The 17,390-nt window shown below is 36.1% G+C and overlaps 1 protein-coding gene across 1 annotated transcript; it reads left to right on the top strand.

The window, feature by feature from the left end:
* Nucleotides 1-16,621, top strand: LOC103700478 (probable indole-3-pyruvate monooxygenase YUCCA10). Its single transcript, XM_039116388.1, has 4 exons — nucleotides 1-213; nucleotides 340-573; nucleotides 675-797; nucleotides 16,472-16,621. The coding sequence occupies exons 1-4, from the start codon at nucleotides 1-3 to the stop codon at nucleotides 16,619-16,621; spliced, it is 720 nt and encodes a 239-aa protein (XP_038972316.1).
* The last annotated feature ends 769 nt before the right edge of the window (nucleotides 16,622-17,390 follow it).

The following is a 17,390-nucleotide window of genomic DNA, read 5'->3' as shown; positions in this document are numbered from 1 at the left end:
ATGGCCACTGGGGGGAATGGTGAGGGGTTTATTCCAGATATCCCCGGGCTTAAGAGCTTCCCTGGGGAAGTCATCCACTCATCATACTACAAATTAGGGAAGTTATATATCAATAAGAAGGTTCTTGTTATTGGTAGTGGCAACTCTGGCATGGAGATTGCACTTGATCTCTCAAATTATGGAGCCCAGACCTCCATTGTTGTTCGAAGTCCGGTAAATATAGTTTGTATCTTGACCTTGAGAAAAGTTTAGACAAGTCTGCATATTTCTGAAGTAGCACATAAATATAACAAATGTAGGAGATAATGTCATATTGTTTCATGGGCTTTTTGTGCATAGTTTCATGTGATGACAAAGGAGTGGATATGGTTAGGGATGGTTCTTGTAAAATACCTCCCTATCAGATTTGTTGATAGCCTTCTTCTCATGCTGAGCAAATTCAAGTATGGGGATTTGTCCAAATATGGGATTGTTAGGCCAAAATTGGGCCCGCTTTCTCTTAAAGCCGCCACTGGTATGTCTGCAGTTATTGATGTTGGCACCATAATAAAGACCAAGAGTGGAGAGATTCAGGTAATTCAAACATATAAAACCATTTTATGTTAAGAGTTCTATTCACAATGTTATGCTTCACATAGAAGGGATTTAAATCATTTTGTTGAATTGATTGCAAGGTTCTCAAAGATCCATTACACATTAGACAAGATGAGGTCACTTTTTCAGATGGCAAGCTGTATCAATTTGATGCTATAATTTTAGCAACAGGATACAAGACTACCATAAAAACTTGGTTGAAGGTGAAAAAATACATCATAATGATATTTTTGATTGTTCTTTTTCACTTCATTGACCCTCTGAATTTGAGGAGCCTACTTAACCTACTTGCAGGATTATGATTTCATCTTAAATAAAAATGGATTCCCCAAGCAAAAATTTCCAAACCATTGGAAGGGAATAAATGGACTATACTTTGCAGGTATGGCAAGACAAGGGTTGCATGGTATCTTCGTAGATGCTCAAAATATTGCAAATAATATTAGAAAAACTAGTCAATGGAAGCAATGAAGCACCTTAATCTTGACTATGGGTGTTCTTGAATACAAGCATTCAAATGTTGGAAATTTATTTGGTTGACACTCTTGTAATAAACATTGTCGCAAACACAATAACATTTGTTTCTAATAAAATTTATTTGTTGTTCTTGTTAGAAACACTTGTCAGACTTTGGTATATTTTGATGTGTTGTACATATTTTAGAATTTTTATTTTTGGGGTATGCGACCACATATGTGTGTATACATGATGCAGCATAACTCAGTAAAGTTAACCACATGTAGCCCTGAGAATAGCATGTTATGGTGGGCGTAGGCATGTGTTCTCTCCATATCTTAGTTACCATGTACCTTATTTAGCTCATCTTATTTTTTTTAAATTAAACATATTAATCCAATTAGATTTTTCTAGATTTTACCATAGGGAATTTTACCTTTTTTTCTTCTCATATAAATTTACCATATTTGTGTAATAACTTAATTGGCTCAATCTACTAGTAAATTATTTCATAAGGGCTGATTATTTCTTATTTCTACGGCTTAAATCAAGGAACAATTATGTGAGCTTTGCTTTATAAATATGGGTGTCTCTATAGGATTTTCCATTAAAGCTTTTAAACTTTTCTTTTGTAAACCCTAAAACTCTTTTCAAGCTGAGTTCTGGATTATTGTGGCCATATTATTCGGGCTTTAGTACTACCTAATACGTACACAATTTGTAAGATGATCTTTATATCTTTGGAGAAAGCCACCAAGTTACCTATGCACCTTATGGGAGAAAATGGTGAGGAGAGCCTCATACTTGGCTTTACTGTTGGATGCCTAGAAGCCAAAATGCAAGCATAGTCCACCATGACTCCATCTGGGCTGGTGATGCTAAGCCCAACTCTACTTCACTTTAGGTTGGAGAACCCGTCAATATGGAGCACCTAGGAAGATTCTAGCTCATATTCCTTTGCCTCTATGTTGACCTCTATATCTTTAAGAATTGTGCACTCTATGAGGAAGTCATCCAATGCTTGAGCTTTGATGGATGATCGGAGTTGATAGTGGATATAAACTCTCCGAGCTTGACTGCCTATTTAGTCAGCCTTTCCAACATTTCCAGTTCTGCAAGAATTGCCCTAGTAGTTGGTCGGTCAATACGATGACGTAATGGGCCTAAAAATAGGGTCAAATTCTTTTAGGCAAAGTGATGAGAGCATAGGCCACTTTTTCAAGCTTAGGATACCTTGTCTTGGCCTCTCATAGGACTTGGCTCATATAATAGATTGGCATCTGTACTCTATCTTCTTCTCGAATGAGAGCCAAGCTTAGCACCGAGGGGCACATGGTCAGATAAAGGTAAAGCATCTCCCCCGAGCTTGGTTTGGTGAGTAGGGGTGGCGATCTAAGGTATTGCTTAAGTTAGTTGAAAATGATCTAGCACTCCTCAGACCATTGAAAGTTTTTGACCTACCTCAGCGCTATAAAGAAAAGTAAGCATTTCTTGATTGATCTCGCCACAAACCTGCTCAATGCTGCAATTTGGTCTGCCAAACATTGGATCTCCTTCTTCATCTTCGAGGATATAATTTCCATCACTAAGCAGATCTTTTCTAGATTGACTTTGTTCCTGCATTGAGTAACTATAAACTCGAGAAACTTTTCTATAGTGACTCCAAAAGTACACATACTTGGGTTGAGCTTCATGCAAAACATTTCCAAGGTAGCAAATGCTTTCTATAGGTTGATCACATACTACTCGATCTCTTTGCTTTTTACCAAAATGTCGTCAATATAGATCTCCATATTGTGATCGATCTGGTCCTTGAACATCTTGTTGACCAAGCATTGGTACATGGCTCCAATATTCCTTATTTCGAATGGCATGATCTTGTAGTAGAATAGCCCTTTATCGGTAATGAAGGTGGATTTTTCTTTGTCCTTGGGTGCTATTTGAATTTAATTGTAGCCTGAAAATGCGTCCATGAAGCTTAGCATCCGATGCCCCGATATTGCAACCACGAGCTGATCAATCCTCGATAGTTGGAAGTTGTCCATGGGACAAGCTTTATTGAGGTCGGTGGAAGCAATCCACACCTGCCACTTTTTGTTAGCTTTCTTCACGATAACAACATTAGCTGACTAGTCGGGGTATGAGACATCTTGGATGAAGCCGGCTGCAAAGAGCTTGTCCACCTCGTCGATGGCATTTTTTCTCTCGAGGGAGAAGCTTCTCTTCTTATGCCGAACTAGCCTGTATACTAGGTTCATGCTCAACCTATGAACAAGCACATCATTGCTTATACTTGGCATGTCGAAGGCTAACCAACCGAAGACATCAGCATTGGTCCGGAGGAAACCCACCAGCTAGGCTCTAGTAGCCTCATTGAGGTTGACTCTGATCTGCATCGTCCTACTCAGATTCACTTCGGTAAGAGAAACTTGAAGGAGCTCATCCCAAGCATTGAACCCATCAATTTGGAGTGCTTTTATAGGCTTCTTTCCTTGGAGAGTCACCACATAGCATTGCCGAGCCAAAGCTTGATCATCTCGAACTTCTCCTGCATAGTATCTAATCGAAAACCTTATGAATAGGTGGTAGGTTGTTGCCCAAGGTGACAAGCCAAGAAGGGGGGGGGGTTGAATTGGTTTCTTTTAATTTTAACTATCTTACTTGTGTTAAATGATGAGTTAGTGAACTTAAACAAATCACAATACAAACAACAAGAAGTATAGTGGTTCGGTGCTCTCCTTAGCACCTACATCCACTCCCCAAGCGACCCCTTGGGAATTCACTATAATCCCGCGGATTACAGTTGGATTGTTTTCTGGGCTCACAATCCAAAAACCTTTACACTTTGGTTTTTCGGGTTCACCAAAAACCTATGTTGGTTTTACGGGCTCACCAACGAACCTATGTTGGTTTTTCGGGCTCACCAACGAACCTTTACAATTGGTTTTCCAGATTCACCAATCAACTTATGTTGGTTTTACGGGCTCACCAACGAACCTATACAATTGGTTTTACGGGTTTACCAACAACCTACGTTGGTTTTACGGGCTTACCAACAACCTACGTTGGTTTTACGGGCTCACCAACGAACCTTTACAATTAGTTTAATAAACAAAGGAAGAAGATTTAAACTCCTAGATGAGCAAATATAACAATATAATCTACAAAGAAGAGTTTAGAGAATATTTATCGCTTGATGTGACTTCTCTCTTCTTTGTCAAGGATGCTTCACTCTTCAAGGGTGGATAGAGCTCTTGATGACTCTTTGAATCTGCTCAACCACTTTCTTTTGATTCTTGAATGAAGCACTTGGATGAAGCTTGCCTTGCTAGGGTTCTCTCTTGAATGCACTTGATGTATTTTCCAAAGCTTGCTTCCTCTGATGAATACTCCCTCTTAAATACTTCTCTAACCTCCAAATAGTCCTTTCTGACCGTTGGATTGAAGAAACTAGCCGTTTATAGCTGTTGGGAGTCCAAAAACCACTTCTGCACAACTAGCCGTTATGCTTCTGCCCGTGCTTGGGTCGACCCAAACTTTTCTTGGGTCGACCCAAACCTTGGGTCAGCTCAAACTTTTTCTTGGGTCGGCCCTCTCAGAAAATTCAGAACCTTGAATTTCAGCCTTTCTTCACTTGGGTCGACTCAACCTTTCTTTGGGTCGACTCAAGCTTGGGTCGACTCAACTTCATCTTGGGTCGACCCTCTCAGTAAATCCAGAGAACCATTTTTTGAGTTGTTTGAGGATCTTGAAGTTTGGGTCGACTCATGCTTTCCTTGGGTCGACCCAACTCACTGTTCATCTGTGTCATTTTTGCAAAAGTGTGCCAAATGATTTCTTGATGTGCCGGGGTCGACCCAATCATCCTTTGGGTCGACTCAATCCACACTTTGCTGCATCTCAAGGTTAGATTCATTCATATAAACAATGAAATGTATCTATATCAATTTATACAAATATACTGAGAGTAACAGACTTATAAATGAAGTATCGTTTTAACTTATAACATACTCTTGTTAAATGCTTGTTAATCATCAAAATAACACTATCATTCTCAATCTCCCCCTTTTTGATGATTACAAAATAAAGAGTATGAGCCTATTGATACTTATTTTAAAATCAGTTTTTTGAAAGGGCTTAACTTGCTGAATTTCAGCTTTTCATATATAAGAGTGAAGTCTCCCCCTATATCATTCAAATGTTGCCAATTTGACTTTTTGAATTGCTCCCCCTCGGATGCATATGCTTTTCTATATGATTTTCAAGTTGTTTTACAAGTTATTTCGTTATTTCTCCTTCTTTCTTTACTTCTCCTCTTATTACTCTATCTTTACTTCTCCCCTATTACTCTTTCTTTACTTCTCCCCCTTTTTATTACTCTATTTACTCTATCTTTACTTCTCCCCTATTACTCTTTCTTTACTTCTCCCCCTTTTTGTTATCATCAAATAGGTACATGGGAAAAGACACAATAAATAACAAACATTCAAACTTCATTGATCAAAATAGGAACATTTTAGTACAATCATGCCAAAAACAAAAGCAAATACAATGTTCCTCAATCAAGGTTCAAAATACATGATCAACACAAAATACATATGAGAACTAGATACATATCCTAGGCTCTAAACAAGATCGTGAGACTCTCCCGGATCACTTGGCTACGGCTCTCTTGGGTCCCATTTCTCCAAGATATTGAAGTAATCTACTGTTTGGAGATGATTGGAGAAGATTTGAGAGTGGAAAATAGGGTTTTCGGAAGAGGACAAAGGGTAAACAGTGCCCTAGATAGCTCACGGGTCCCCCTTTTAACAGTGGGGTCCCGACGTTGGGTCGACTCAAGAATTTTCTTGGGTCGACTCAACGTTGGGTCGACCTTATTCTGGGTTGGGTCGACCCAAGTTCAGAAATTTTTCCTTTCTCTTTCTTTTCGCTTCTAAAAATTTTTCTTGCTTCCAATCCTTACAAATTCTTTCTGGGACAATGATACATGAGTAAGGAATCTATAGATTACAAGTTTGACTCATGTTTCATAGGTTTTTAGAAATGGGAGGAATGTATCATGAGACTGCTTGCTCCCTTTTATATCTCTTCAATAAAAAGGATCACATATGCCTAATTCCCTCCTTAGCGTGCAGAATCTATCTTCACTCAAGGGTTTTGTGAATATGTCGGCTAATTGTTTTTCAGTGCATATATGCTCAATACATATGTTTCCATTTTGCACACGATCCCTAATAAAATGATATCTTATTTCTATGTGTTTGGCTTTAGGAATGAGATATTAAGGATGTAAGCCAGAAGTGATCTCTAAATGTAGATTCCAAAGATAGTTTTGAAATCAAGTGTAGATGGAATTTTTTTCAAGTTATTTCAAGGAGTATCAAGAATAATATTCAAAGAAAGCACGAATGAAAATTCAACACCTTTATATATATATATATATATATATATATATATATATATATATATATATATATATATATTAAGTATATAGCAAGATGAGAGCAATCTAATTAATTTTCAGAGTATAGTATAAGAGCAAATAAAGATCAGACAAAGAATACTAAATGTAAAGTGGTATTAAACTTTGTGCTTCATTGAATATCTTTTGAAAGTTGGATTTTCATCTGTATTCATCGGTAAATCATTTATTTCTGAAAATTTAATTGAAAAGGATTCCATCTGTCTTAGTTTCGAAAATTTATCTTGGAATCTACTTATGAGTTCTTATTGGCTTGCACTTTAATGTTTCAATCCTGAGCCAATTCATTTTAATTGATTTTGATGCTATGATCTTTAAAGGAGTAAAAGAAAGTTTTTAAGAGAGCTCTAAAAGAACTTTCAAAGCCTTGAATTTTATGTATCCTACACTGCATAAATTCATGTTTTGGTATATATGCCCCAATACTTTTATATCATGAAAGAACTTTGAAGTCATTAAGAATTAAGGATTCAACATAATCTTATGTTTTTCGAGTATATAAGTTTTGATCCTGACAATTGGTATCAGAGCTCTCTTCAACATGAATTTATGCAGTGTAGGATACATAAAATTCAAGGCTTTGAAAGTTCTTTTAGAGCTCTCTTAAAAACTTTCTTTTACTCCTTTAAAGATCATAGCATCAAAATCAATTAAAATGAATTGGCTCAGGATTGAAATATTAAAGTGCAAGCCAATAAGAACTCATAAGTAGATTCCAAGATAAATTTTCGAAACTAAGACAGATGGAATCCTTTTCAATTAAATTTTTAGAAATAAATGATTTACCGATGAATACAGATGGAAATCCAACTTTCAAAAGATATTCAATGAAGCACAAAGTTTAATACCACTTTACATTTAGTATTCTTTGTCTCATCTTTAGATGCGAATTTATACGATTAAGTTCTATATGATCTCTCACTCTGAAATTTTCTTTCTCCCCCTTAATTAATCATTCCATTTGAGAGTTTAGAGTTTGAAGATAATTTTCAATAAAGAGATTGAGTATTTAAAGCTCCCCCTCAAAAGATGCATTTTCTTTCAAACCTTTTTTTTTTTGTTCTTCTATAATATCAAGAATGTAGAGTGATCTAGAATTTTTCAAAATTTATAGCAATCACTCTTTTTAATCTTTCATGAATAAATTATATTTCCTCTTATTTTTTTTTTGAATATGTATGGAAATATTAATCAGAAAATAATTCTTTTGAAGCTCAAATTTCTTTCAAAAGTAATTACATTTTCTTTCCTATAAGAATTATTGAAGTGAGTTGAAATATTCTAAGCTTTAGGATCATTAACTCTCTTCTTAAAAATAGCTTTTCTTTTTAATGATAGAAGCATTTAATTATGTAGGAGTGTATATTCAAAATATTAATTTCTTAGTCATAGTTTTTCAGCAATGTATATATGAAGCACCATAAATCTTTTTAATATCAAAATAATATCATATGTTTAGAACCATTTATTTGCAATCAAGATCATTGAAAAACACATCATTTAGACCAATTTCAGTACACTTATAAGATAAAAAATGATATGTTTCAGATGCGTATCGGAGCAAACAATCAAGGCATCAAAAGTAATTCTATTTTTCTTAAACCGTAGTTTTTATCTAGAAATCATATTGAGTTATTTTCCAAAATGATGCAATCATTGAAGCATATAATGAAAGTTACAAAAATGCAATGATAGAAGCATTTTTAAATTAAGTTTAAGCTTTTATACAAAATCAGATTCTGAATTTTATAAAAATTTTCAAGGAGGCTTTTAGGATTATAATTTGAGATATGCATCTTCTACATTGTAGCTTATCTTAAATTATTAAGATTGAAAACATATATTTCAAGAATATTAGAGCACATCCAGAATCTTTGTAATTCATATTGAATTTTGGTACAAATTGGAGGACATTATGTACTAATGTTAGGCAAGATAAAAGATAAATCGGAATCAATTCATTTTGCCTAATTTGCAAATTCAAATTATTCTTTTCTTTTATTTTTCAAAATATATTCATTAAAACAAAATGATGTTGTTGTTGGTAATAACATGTTTCAATCAAATTTTATAGGCATGAAGCATTACAAGTTATATTTAGAAAAGATCTTTGTTATTTGAATATTGAAAACATATAATTCAAAACATCATGTGACATGCAAAATATATTATGCATTAAAATATTAAGAACAAGCATGTCAAGGATCAAAATCAATTCTTTTCAAATAAACTCCCCCTATTTAAATATAATCTTGTACTGATTTCATCCTTAAAGTGTGTTTTCAAGTGATTAAAAAATTTGACTTGATTCTTCTTATATACTTTCATTTACTTTGTCTTTCATTTTTATCTTCTTATGCTCTATACTCTATTTGCTCCCTATCCAGTGGAGTTGGAAGGGGCACGAGCTACTACCACTAGCCTCCCTCTTGTGCCGTCCCTAATATACCCTACACCAAATAGTTGGGTCAAATAGTGCCGGGTACTACCACTAGCCTCCCCATTGGCACCATCCCTATGATGAGCAAAATAGAAATGTTAAAATGTTCACTTCAAACTCTCCCTGTTTAAGTGTAATTAATTATGGATTTTATCCCTTTCACAAGTCTCATAAATATGCCGAATGTATTATGCTTGTTTTTCTTTTCCTTAAGATTGAAGTTTTTTGCCTTTACTTAGATTTTACTTCTCTTGAATAAGATCCATTTTCTTTTCTTTATCTCTCTCTCTTTTTATTATTCTCAAGTAATTTACATGAAAGAGCAGAATAAAGAAATAATCTTATGTATCATATAGATGTATATCATGCAAACAACATTTTCATTATGCTCAAGAATTCATAGCTTTTCACAAGTCAATTCAAATCAGCATTTTAAGCATATACTTGTGTATTTGATGGTTATGATATAGGCAAAGGAACATTTTAGTTTGAGCAAACCATGAATCAATTTCTAAAAGCATAAGTCAATTAATACATATATAGACATGATATCAAGAAATTAATAATTAAAGATTTTAACCATGCCACAATAAGATTTAAGTTATAGACTTTGCTCAGCTAATTTATGAGAGAGGTATCTAAAATTACCGATTCATTCTATATTCTTCAAGTCAAACTAGATTTCTTATGTGTGAACGTTTGGCTGAAGAAGGTCCTCTCTCTTGTTTGCATGTGAATGTTTATTGTATCTTATGTGGAGGTGTCCTTCAAGTTGAAATCTCTTATTGTCTTGCTCAAGGATCCTGCATTATTAACAAACTTCTTTTCTTTCTTGAAAGAAAGTCATTAGTTGCTTCAAGATACAAAACATTCATACAATATATTTCTTAACTAGATGACTCAACATAAGATATGACAATAATTGAATGTTGAGTCACTTTACTCAAGAGATTGCCTAAATATAAGCAAGCACATGTCACTTGAACTAAAGAGATAGTTTCATTAACCAAGATGGTTCAAGAACAAGCATGTGAGGCAATAGGAAGATTCATCAAGGTCAAATTAATTTCTTGTTTTCAGAATCAATTTAGCTTAGATTCTATTTGCTTAAGATAACTATCAATAAGACGTGCTAGCTAAGTTTTAATCAAATTATCTTAAACAGTTGTTTCTATCAAAATTCAGATTGTTACATAGAATCAAAATGATAAACTATATTCTCTATAAAGGATCTAGTTTTAATAAAAATAGTATGAATTGATATCTCTACAACTAGTATCTTTTCATTGAATATTCTATATGCATTGCTTGAAGAGTAATATCCAAAGAAATATTTGTTTTATCAGATTTGACATTATTTTCATAAGAACATATCAAGCATGACATGTATGACTGAAAAATATAAAAGATATACAATATATCATTTTCTATTTTTCAGAAGATCAAAAGGAGTTTTCTAATAGAAACCATATGTATGACAAGTAATGATGATAGCTTTTAACAGAAATCATTTAAGTAGATGACTATCATACAACATTGTCTTTTTCATTTCTTCAAGGATTCTATCAATTCTATTTTATTTATGGTGTTCTTGGTGTAGAAACAATTGTATTCAATATTATTTTCTGTGCACAACTCAATAAGAAATTGGTTTTCAAAACTATGCCATGATACAATTTTATTTTCATAGTTTGCAAACCTTTTTCATTTGAACCCTTTTTGTGAGTTTGTGCCAATGCAGAAAATATTTTAATTTAAGTGCCAAGAACAAAACTAATATTAGCTTTGAGAAATTTTCCACAATTACAAAATCAGAAAGCTTATCTCCTAGGTTCACAATCCTAGAGATCCAAATAAGTTCTTATGGAGAATTTTCAAAGGCTAAAGGTGAAAACAATATTTTCAGATTTAGAAATGATTCTAGTTTATTTTTCTAGATGACATACATAGCAAACTTTGACCTTGCAAAAATTAATCTAAGTGAACCAATGACAAGGTCTTTTGAGATTAAGTCCATACTAGTATGAGTTGATTTTATACGCCAAAACTAGTCTATTTAATCTTGGTATTCTTAATGTATATATATATAAAAAATATACCAAGTAGACATTCTTGTGTTTATGATCAATAGAAGATAATGCCGAGGATAAGAACTCTCAATCAAGTATATAGAGAATTCAAAGAGTTATTCTAAGAGTATTGATTAAGTAAATTATCCATCAATAACTGAAGCATAATATAGGAAGATGGAGTGATTTGGATATATTTTCTTTTTATACCAAAACTATCACTTATATCACAGAAATGATTAATACTAGCTACAATTTCAATATGAGAGGATGCAAGGATTACTAATTTTATTATTTCTTCCATTTTGGTCACTCTTCTTAATTATATTTTAAGTTCTATTCTTTAACACATGTCTAGAGAACCCATTGTCCAGATTCATTGGAATCTTGGGTAGCTAGACACATTTGCTAAAAATGATCATGTTTTCAACTTAGAAACCCAAGCTCTTTTGGGTCCTTGCAGGTTAGCTATAATTGTTCCTTTTGGAACCCATATTCTCTTAATTATCATTTTGTCTATTAGTTTGCAGGTTTTAGAATTACAAGTAATATACTTCTGCATATTCTTGCTAAATTTAAACAACATAGATTTAGCAAAAATAGATAATGAATTTTCAGTTTTCTGTTTCTGTTTATTAGTTTCACCAGATTTGTGAAAAATTGTTTTAGGATGAATAGTGGAGGATTTAAGAATTATATTCTCGAAAGATTTTTGAGTGTACCAAGGTTGATATCCCAATCCAGCTTTGTCATATACAGCTCTTGAATTTTCTATCATTAAATTTAGTTTTTCAGAGCTGAGAGTGAATCTTTCAACAATAGGTTTCAAATTATCAACTTCTTTAGTTAATTTTTCATTATCTTCTGAAAGCAGTTCATTGTTTTTCTTAAGTTTATCATGGCTTTCAGTAAGAAGTTGATTTCTCTGATTTAGTTCTTTATTTTCTTTAATTAAGATTTCAATTTCATTAGTCAGTTTTAGTTTTTCATCTATTAGGATTTGATTTTCATTCTTCAAGTTCTTGTTCCTACAAATAAGTTTCTTATGTTCTAAATACAAATCAGAAAAGACATCATGAAGTTTATCAAATGTAAAATCATCTTTAGTTTTAGCATGTACCTCATATATCTCATCTTCATGTGCCATTAAGCATGAATTTGCAATATGATGCTGCTCTTCTTCTACACATGATGTTTCAGATTTGTTAGTGCATTCATATTTAACTTCAAGCATATTCCATATTTTCTTAGCAGTTGTGCAAAAAGATATGCAATTAAGTTCACTATCATCTAATGCACAAAATAGCACATTCATGGCTTTTGCATTTTGCTGATCCATTTTTTTATCATGATTAGTGCTTGTGTGTGGTCCATTGACTATGATACTCCATAAATCATAGTCATGTGCTTGAATGAAAATGCAAATGCGTGCTTTTCAATATGTATAGTTTATGCCATTAAAAAGTGGAGGTCTATCAATTAATTGTCCCTCTTCTATAGAACATCCCACTTGGATTGTCATGATCTTTAACTCTTGATTGTGAGATCAATGAGTACTATTGGAGCACCTTGCTCTGATACCACTTGTTGGCCAAGGTGACAAGCCAAGAGGGGGGGGTGAATTGGTTTCTTTTAATTTTAACTATCTTACTTGTGTTAAATGATGAGTTAGTGAACTTAAACAAATCACAATACAAACAACAAGAAGTATAGTGGTTCGGTGCTCTCCTTAGCACCTACGTCCACTCCCCAAGCGACCCCTTAGGAATTCACTATAATCCCGCGGATTACAGTTGGATTGTTTTCCGGGCTCACAATCCAAAAACCTTTACACTTTGGTTTTTCGGGTTCACCAAAAACCTATGTTGGTTTTACGGGCTCACCAACGAACCTATGTTGGTTTTTCGGGCTCACCAACGAACCTTTACAATTGGTTTTCCGGATTCACCAATCAACCTATGTTGGTTTTACGGGCTCACCAACGAACCTATACAATTGGTTTTACGGGTTTACCAACAACCTACGTTGGTTTTACGGGCTTACCAACAACCTACGTTGGTTTTACGGGCTCACCAACAAACCTTTACAATTAGTTTAATAAACAAAGGAAGAAGATTTAAACTCCTAGATGAGCAAATATAACAATATAATCTACAAAGAAGAGTTTAGAGAATATTTATCGCTTGATGTGACTTCTCTCTTCTTTGTCAAGGATGCTTCACTCTTCAAGGGTGGATAGAGCTCTTGATGACTCTTTGAATCTGCTCAACCACTTTCTTTTGATTCTTGAATGAAGCACTTGGATGAAGCTTGCCTTGCTAGGGTTCTCTCTTGAATGCACTTGATGTATTTTCCAAAGCTTGCTTCCTCTGATGAATACTCCCTCTTAAATACTTCTCCAACCTCCAAATAGTCCTTCCTGACCGTTGGATTGAAGAAACTAGCCGTTTATAGCCGTTGGGAGTCCAAAAACCACTTCTGCACAACTAGCCGTTATGCTTCTGCCCGTGCTTGGGTCGACCCAAACTTTTCTTGGGTCGACCCAAACCTTGGGTCAGCTCAAACTTTTTCTTGGGTCGGCCCTCTCAGAAAATTCAGAACCTTGAATTTCAGCCTTTCTTCACTTGGGTCGACTCAACCTTTCTTTGGGTCGACTCAAGCTTGGGTCGACTCAACTTCATCTTGGGTCGACCCTCTCAGTAAATCCAGAGAACCATTTTTTGAGTTGTTTGAGGATCTTGAAGTTTGGGTCGACTCATGCTTTCCTTGGGTCGACCCAACTCACTGTTCATCTGTGCCATTTTTGCAAAAGTGTGCCAAATGATTTCTTGATGTGCCGGGGTCGACCCAATCATCCTTTGGGTCGACTCAATCCATACTTTGCTGCATCTCAAGGTTAGATTCATTCATATAAACAATGAAATGTATCTATATCAATTTATACAAATATACTGAGAGTAACAGACTTATAAATGAAGTATCGTTTTAACTTATAACATACTCTTGTTAAATGCTTGTTAATCATCAAAATAACACTATCATTCTCATAGGTGGATATTATGGTGTGAAGGATGTTCAACCTAAGTTGGCCCAAGATGGCATTGTATATCGAGGAGATCTTTAGGACTAGAAAATTAAGCATCAGGGTCATTTGCTTCTAGGCTCGGCTAGTTGTGATCTAGAGGGAGATAACCCCTTCTAAGAAGATGAGACATCCTGAAAACCTGATTAGAGGAGGTTTTATCCTTCTTAATCAGTTAGTAGACAGATTCATCTTACAAAAAGCCTCATAAAACAATACATCCATCAAGCTTCTATTATCTACTAAAATATATTTTACATCATAATTAGTGATAGTTAAGGAATCTACAATGATGCAAAAATAAAATTGTTCTCCCAAGTGCAGGAGAATCGCACAAGTAGTAAATTTTCGGAAGTCCGAGGTCGAATCCTCAGAAAACGAAATATATATGAGATTATTTAATATAATTTTAGATTAATTAATTAACTAAATTTGTGGATTAAAATTATGTTTTGATTTTCAGAAATTAAAATCGGAGAACAATATAGCAATAAACAAAGTTTAATAAAATAAAGATGGTAGGGATCTGGAATCCCCCTTGACGATATTGCATCCAAGAAATAAACTCTATGGTTCTTGATTAAAAATGAATGGTAGGATAGATCTAATCATGGTATATGTTTCATGAACATATGAACTCAATTTCTAAGCATTCGTCGTGCTTTCTACGTCTACGACGAATCAAATACTAAAGCAATCCATATATCAATAATCATAATCCATTAAAGAGCTATCTACGAAATAACTATGCATGGATCAAAAACATATCAGTAAATATAATTCATTCAAGACAAAAGTTTAGAGTTTACTTCAAAGAGCAATACATCAAAGGTTCCTCCATCTCCTTCCCTAAGAAATCAGCCCTCTATTAACATAAAAGAAAACTCCCTTTTTTTCTTTTCTTTTTTTCCTATTCTTTTTGGAAACAGAGCATGCTCTGTTTCCCTTTTTTTTTTCTTCTTTGAATGGGGACTGAGGCTCTGTTTCACCGAATGAACTCCCCCCCTGTTTCCCAGCCGAGCAAGATATATCCAGCTCCCTCCCTTCCCTTCTCGCACGAGATGAAGATGAGCGGACCGGATGGACTTTTGAGGCGTTGATCGCGGGATGAGGCGGTCATCCGGGATGCGGATGCTGACTGGCCGCGAGATACCCGGACGCAGGATCCTGCTGTGATGCTGGAATGGAGATCTGATCGCGAATGGAAGGAGGATTGGAGCTGGGATCTGTTGGAATGCAAGGGAGATGAACCGTGGACGGCTGCGGGATGATCACACGCGCCGGGAGAAGCTGTGAATGCGGAAAAGGTGGACGGCTGCAGGATGTTGGGAGGTTGGGTAGCGAACGGATGGAGCTTGAGATGGAGCTGGGACGCGGAGATGCTCGGGAGATTGTGGACGCTTGGCATGCATCGTGGGTAGGATCTGAAGAGGCTGGGACTCGGATGGATGAAATCTGGAGATACTTGTAGACGGCTGCAATGCTTCACGGGTCCTGGGATCACGGTTGGATGCTTGAAGGAAGCTGGGACGCGTGGACTGCGAGGAAGACGGAAGGCTGGGAGCTGATGTGGCTGGATCTCGGGAGAAGCTGGATCGTTGCACGCGGAAAGACGGGAAGGAAGGGGGGTGCACGCAGATGCTGGGAGGTGCGTGGACGCGGACGGATGAAGTCGTAGACGGCTGCATCGCGGGAACTGGGGAAGGAGATCTGATCGCGGATTCCCAGAGCTGGAAGGTTGATCACGGGAGAACTGGATTCTGGGAGGCTCATGGACGCACGGGATACTAGCGATGAAGTGATGCTGGGAGATCTTCAAATGGACGCACAAAATGGGGAGGACATGCTGCTGCTAGATGTGGCTGCACCTAGTCGGCTAATGCTCCTTCTAGTGTGCAACTGGGATTGACACAAGCGGTTGGCTGGTCACCTGCAGTGATGTATATTTTTGGACCCAATGTGCATTTTAGCTTTGATTTCCGATCACCTGCACCCTACAAGAATATAATATTAATGCAGCACTTTTATCATTTTTTGTTAGCAATAATACTAATTTAAGTGATGTATAGATCGCACTTTTGTACTCTCATCATACAACAACGTCATCATACGGAGTCTGCATGTCCTCGATATTAGCATCCAAGAAGAAAATCACAGCCATCCTCACCCTCTTTGGATTTGAACCTCTTGCTTGGGTAGCGCATGTGTAGTTCCCTCACAGGAATAGGCTCGTTCCACCAACATGGACCACCCAAAATAGCATCGATGATGCCTGTCGTAGGTCAATTGTCAATTTTCTACTTAGGTGAAAGCAACTCCCATCCAATAGTGTTTCGATCTTGCAGGTGGTCGATGAAATGACCGAGGTACCCTCACTGGATGAGGGCCTCAATCTCATTCTTGAGCTGCTTGCAGTCTTTGATGTTGCGACTGAAGTCCTAGTGAAATTTGCAGAATTTGCCTTTATCTCTTTGGCAGCTTCCTTTATCTTTTGAGGTCATTTCACATAGCCTTGGTTCTCTATCTCAAGGAAGATCTATATTCGAGGGCTGTTAAGGGTCGTGTATCTCTCAACCGTCAAGTTGGTCTCCTTGGTCGACAAGGACTCTGGTTACTCGTAGTTGGCTTCTTCTTGGGCTTGTCTTTATCCTCCCTAGCATGTTTATTCTTTTTTTGTTGGGCTTGTTCTCGGCTGACTCTCGTCAAGCTGTCATAGCTTCTTCTGTATTTAGGTACTTCTCAACTCAGGCGAGGATCTCTAATTAGCTTCTCGAGAACCTTTTCTCGAGGTAGAAGAGGAACTGAGAGGTCTTCAGCCTGCATTTCAATGCAGATACTGCGACTAAATGATTCAAATTGCACACCCTCAACCTGCATTTCAATATGGATACTACGACTAAATGATTCAAATCACACACCTCCAAGATTGCCATGTTAAAATGGTTGACATAGTCTCGGAGGGACTCTCCATCTTACTGCAAGATAGCGAACATGTAGTTCGAAGCTTTCTCTGTTTGTGGCTGCTTATGAAGTGTACAATAAATTGTCGACCGAACTACTTGAAGGAATGAATCAAATTCAACTACAACCCCGTGTACCATAACTGAGCTGCCTTTCGAAGAGTGGCTAGGAAGGCTCAGCAAAGTACTACATTGGTGGGCCGTTGGAGCATCACAAGGGTTCTAAAACTTTTCGGGTGGTCTAGAGTGTCGGGTAGTCCTATTATACGTCTCTAGTTGGCACATCTTGAATCGAGGAGGAAAG

This window comes from Phoenix dactylifera, unplaced genomic scaffold, assembly GCF_009389715.1.
Source record: "Phoenix dactylifera cultivar Barhee BC4 unplaced genomic scaffold, palm_55x_up_171113_PBpolish2nd_filt_p 000089F, whole genome shotgun sequence".
NCBI classification, from domain to species: Eukaryota; Viridiplantae; Streptophyta; class Magnoliopsida; order Arecales; family Arecaceae; genus Phoenix; species Phoenix dactylifera.
The sequence above is the reverse complement of the archived record's forward strand: the minus strand, read 5'-3'. Positions and strand labels throughout refer to the sequence as shown.

Excerpts from the sequence above, each read along its gene's own strand:
- LOC103700478 (XM_039116388.1), top strand. The coding sequence starts at position 1 with ATGGCCACTGGGGGGAATGGTGAGGGGTTTATTCCAGATATCCCCGGG. Across the intron at positions 214-339 it reads CCATTGTTGTTCGAAGTCCG|TTTCATGTGATGACAAAGGA; the intron begins GTAAATATAGTT and ends TTTTGTGCATAG. Across the intron at positions 798-16,471 it reads CCATAAAAACTTGGTTGAAG|GTGGTCGATGAAATGACCGA; the intron begins GTGAAAAAATAC and ends TCGATCTTGCAG.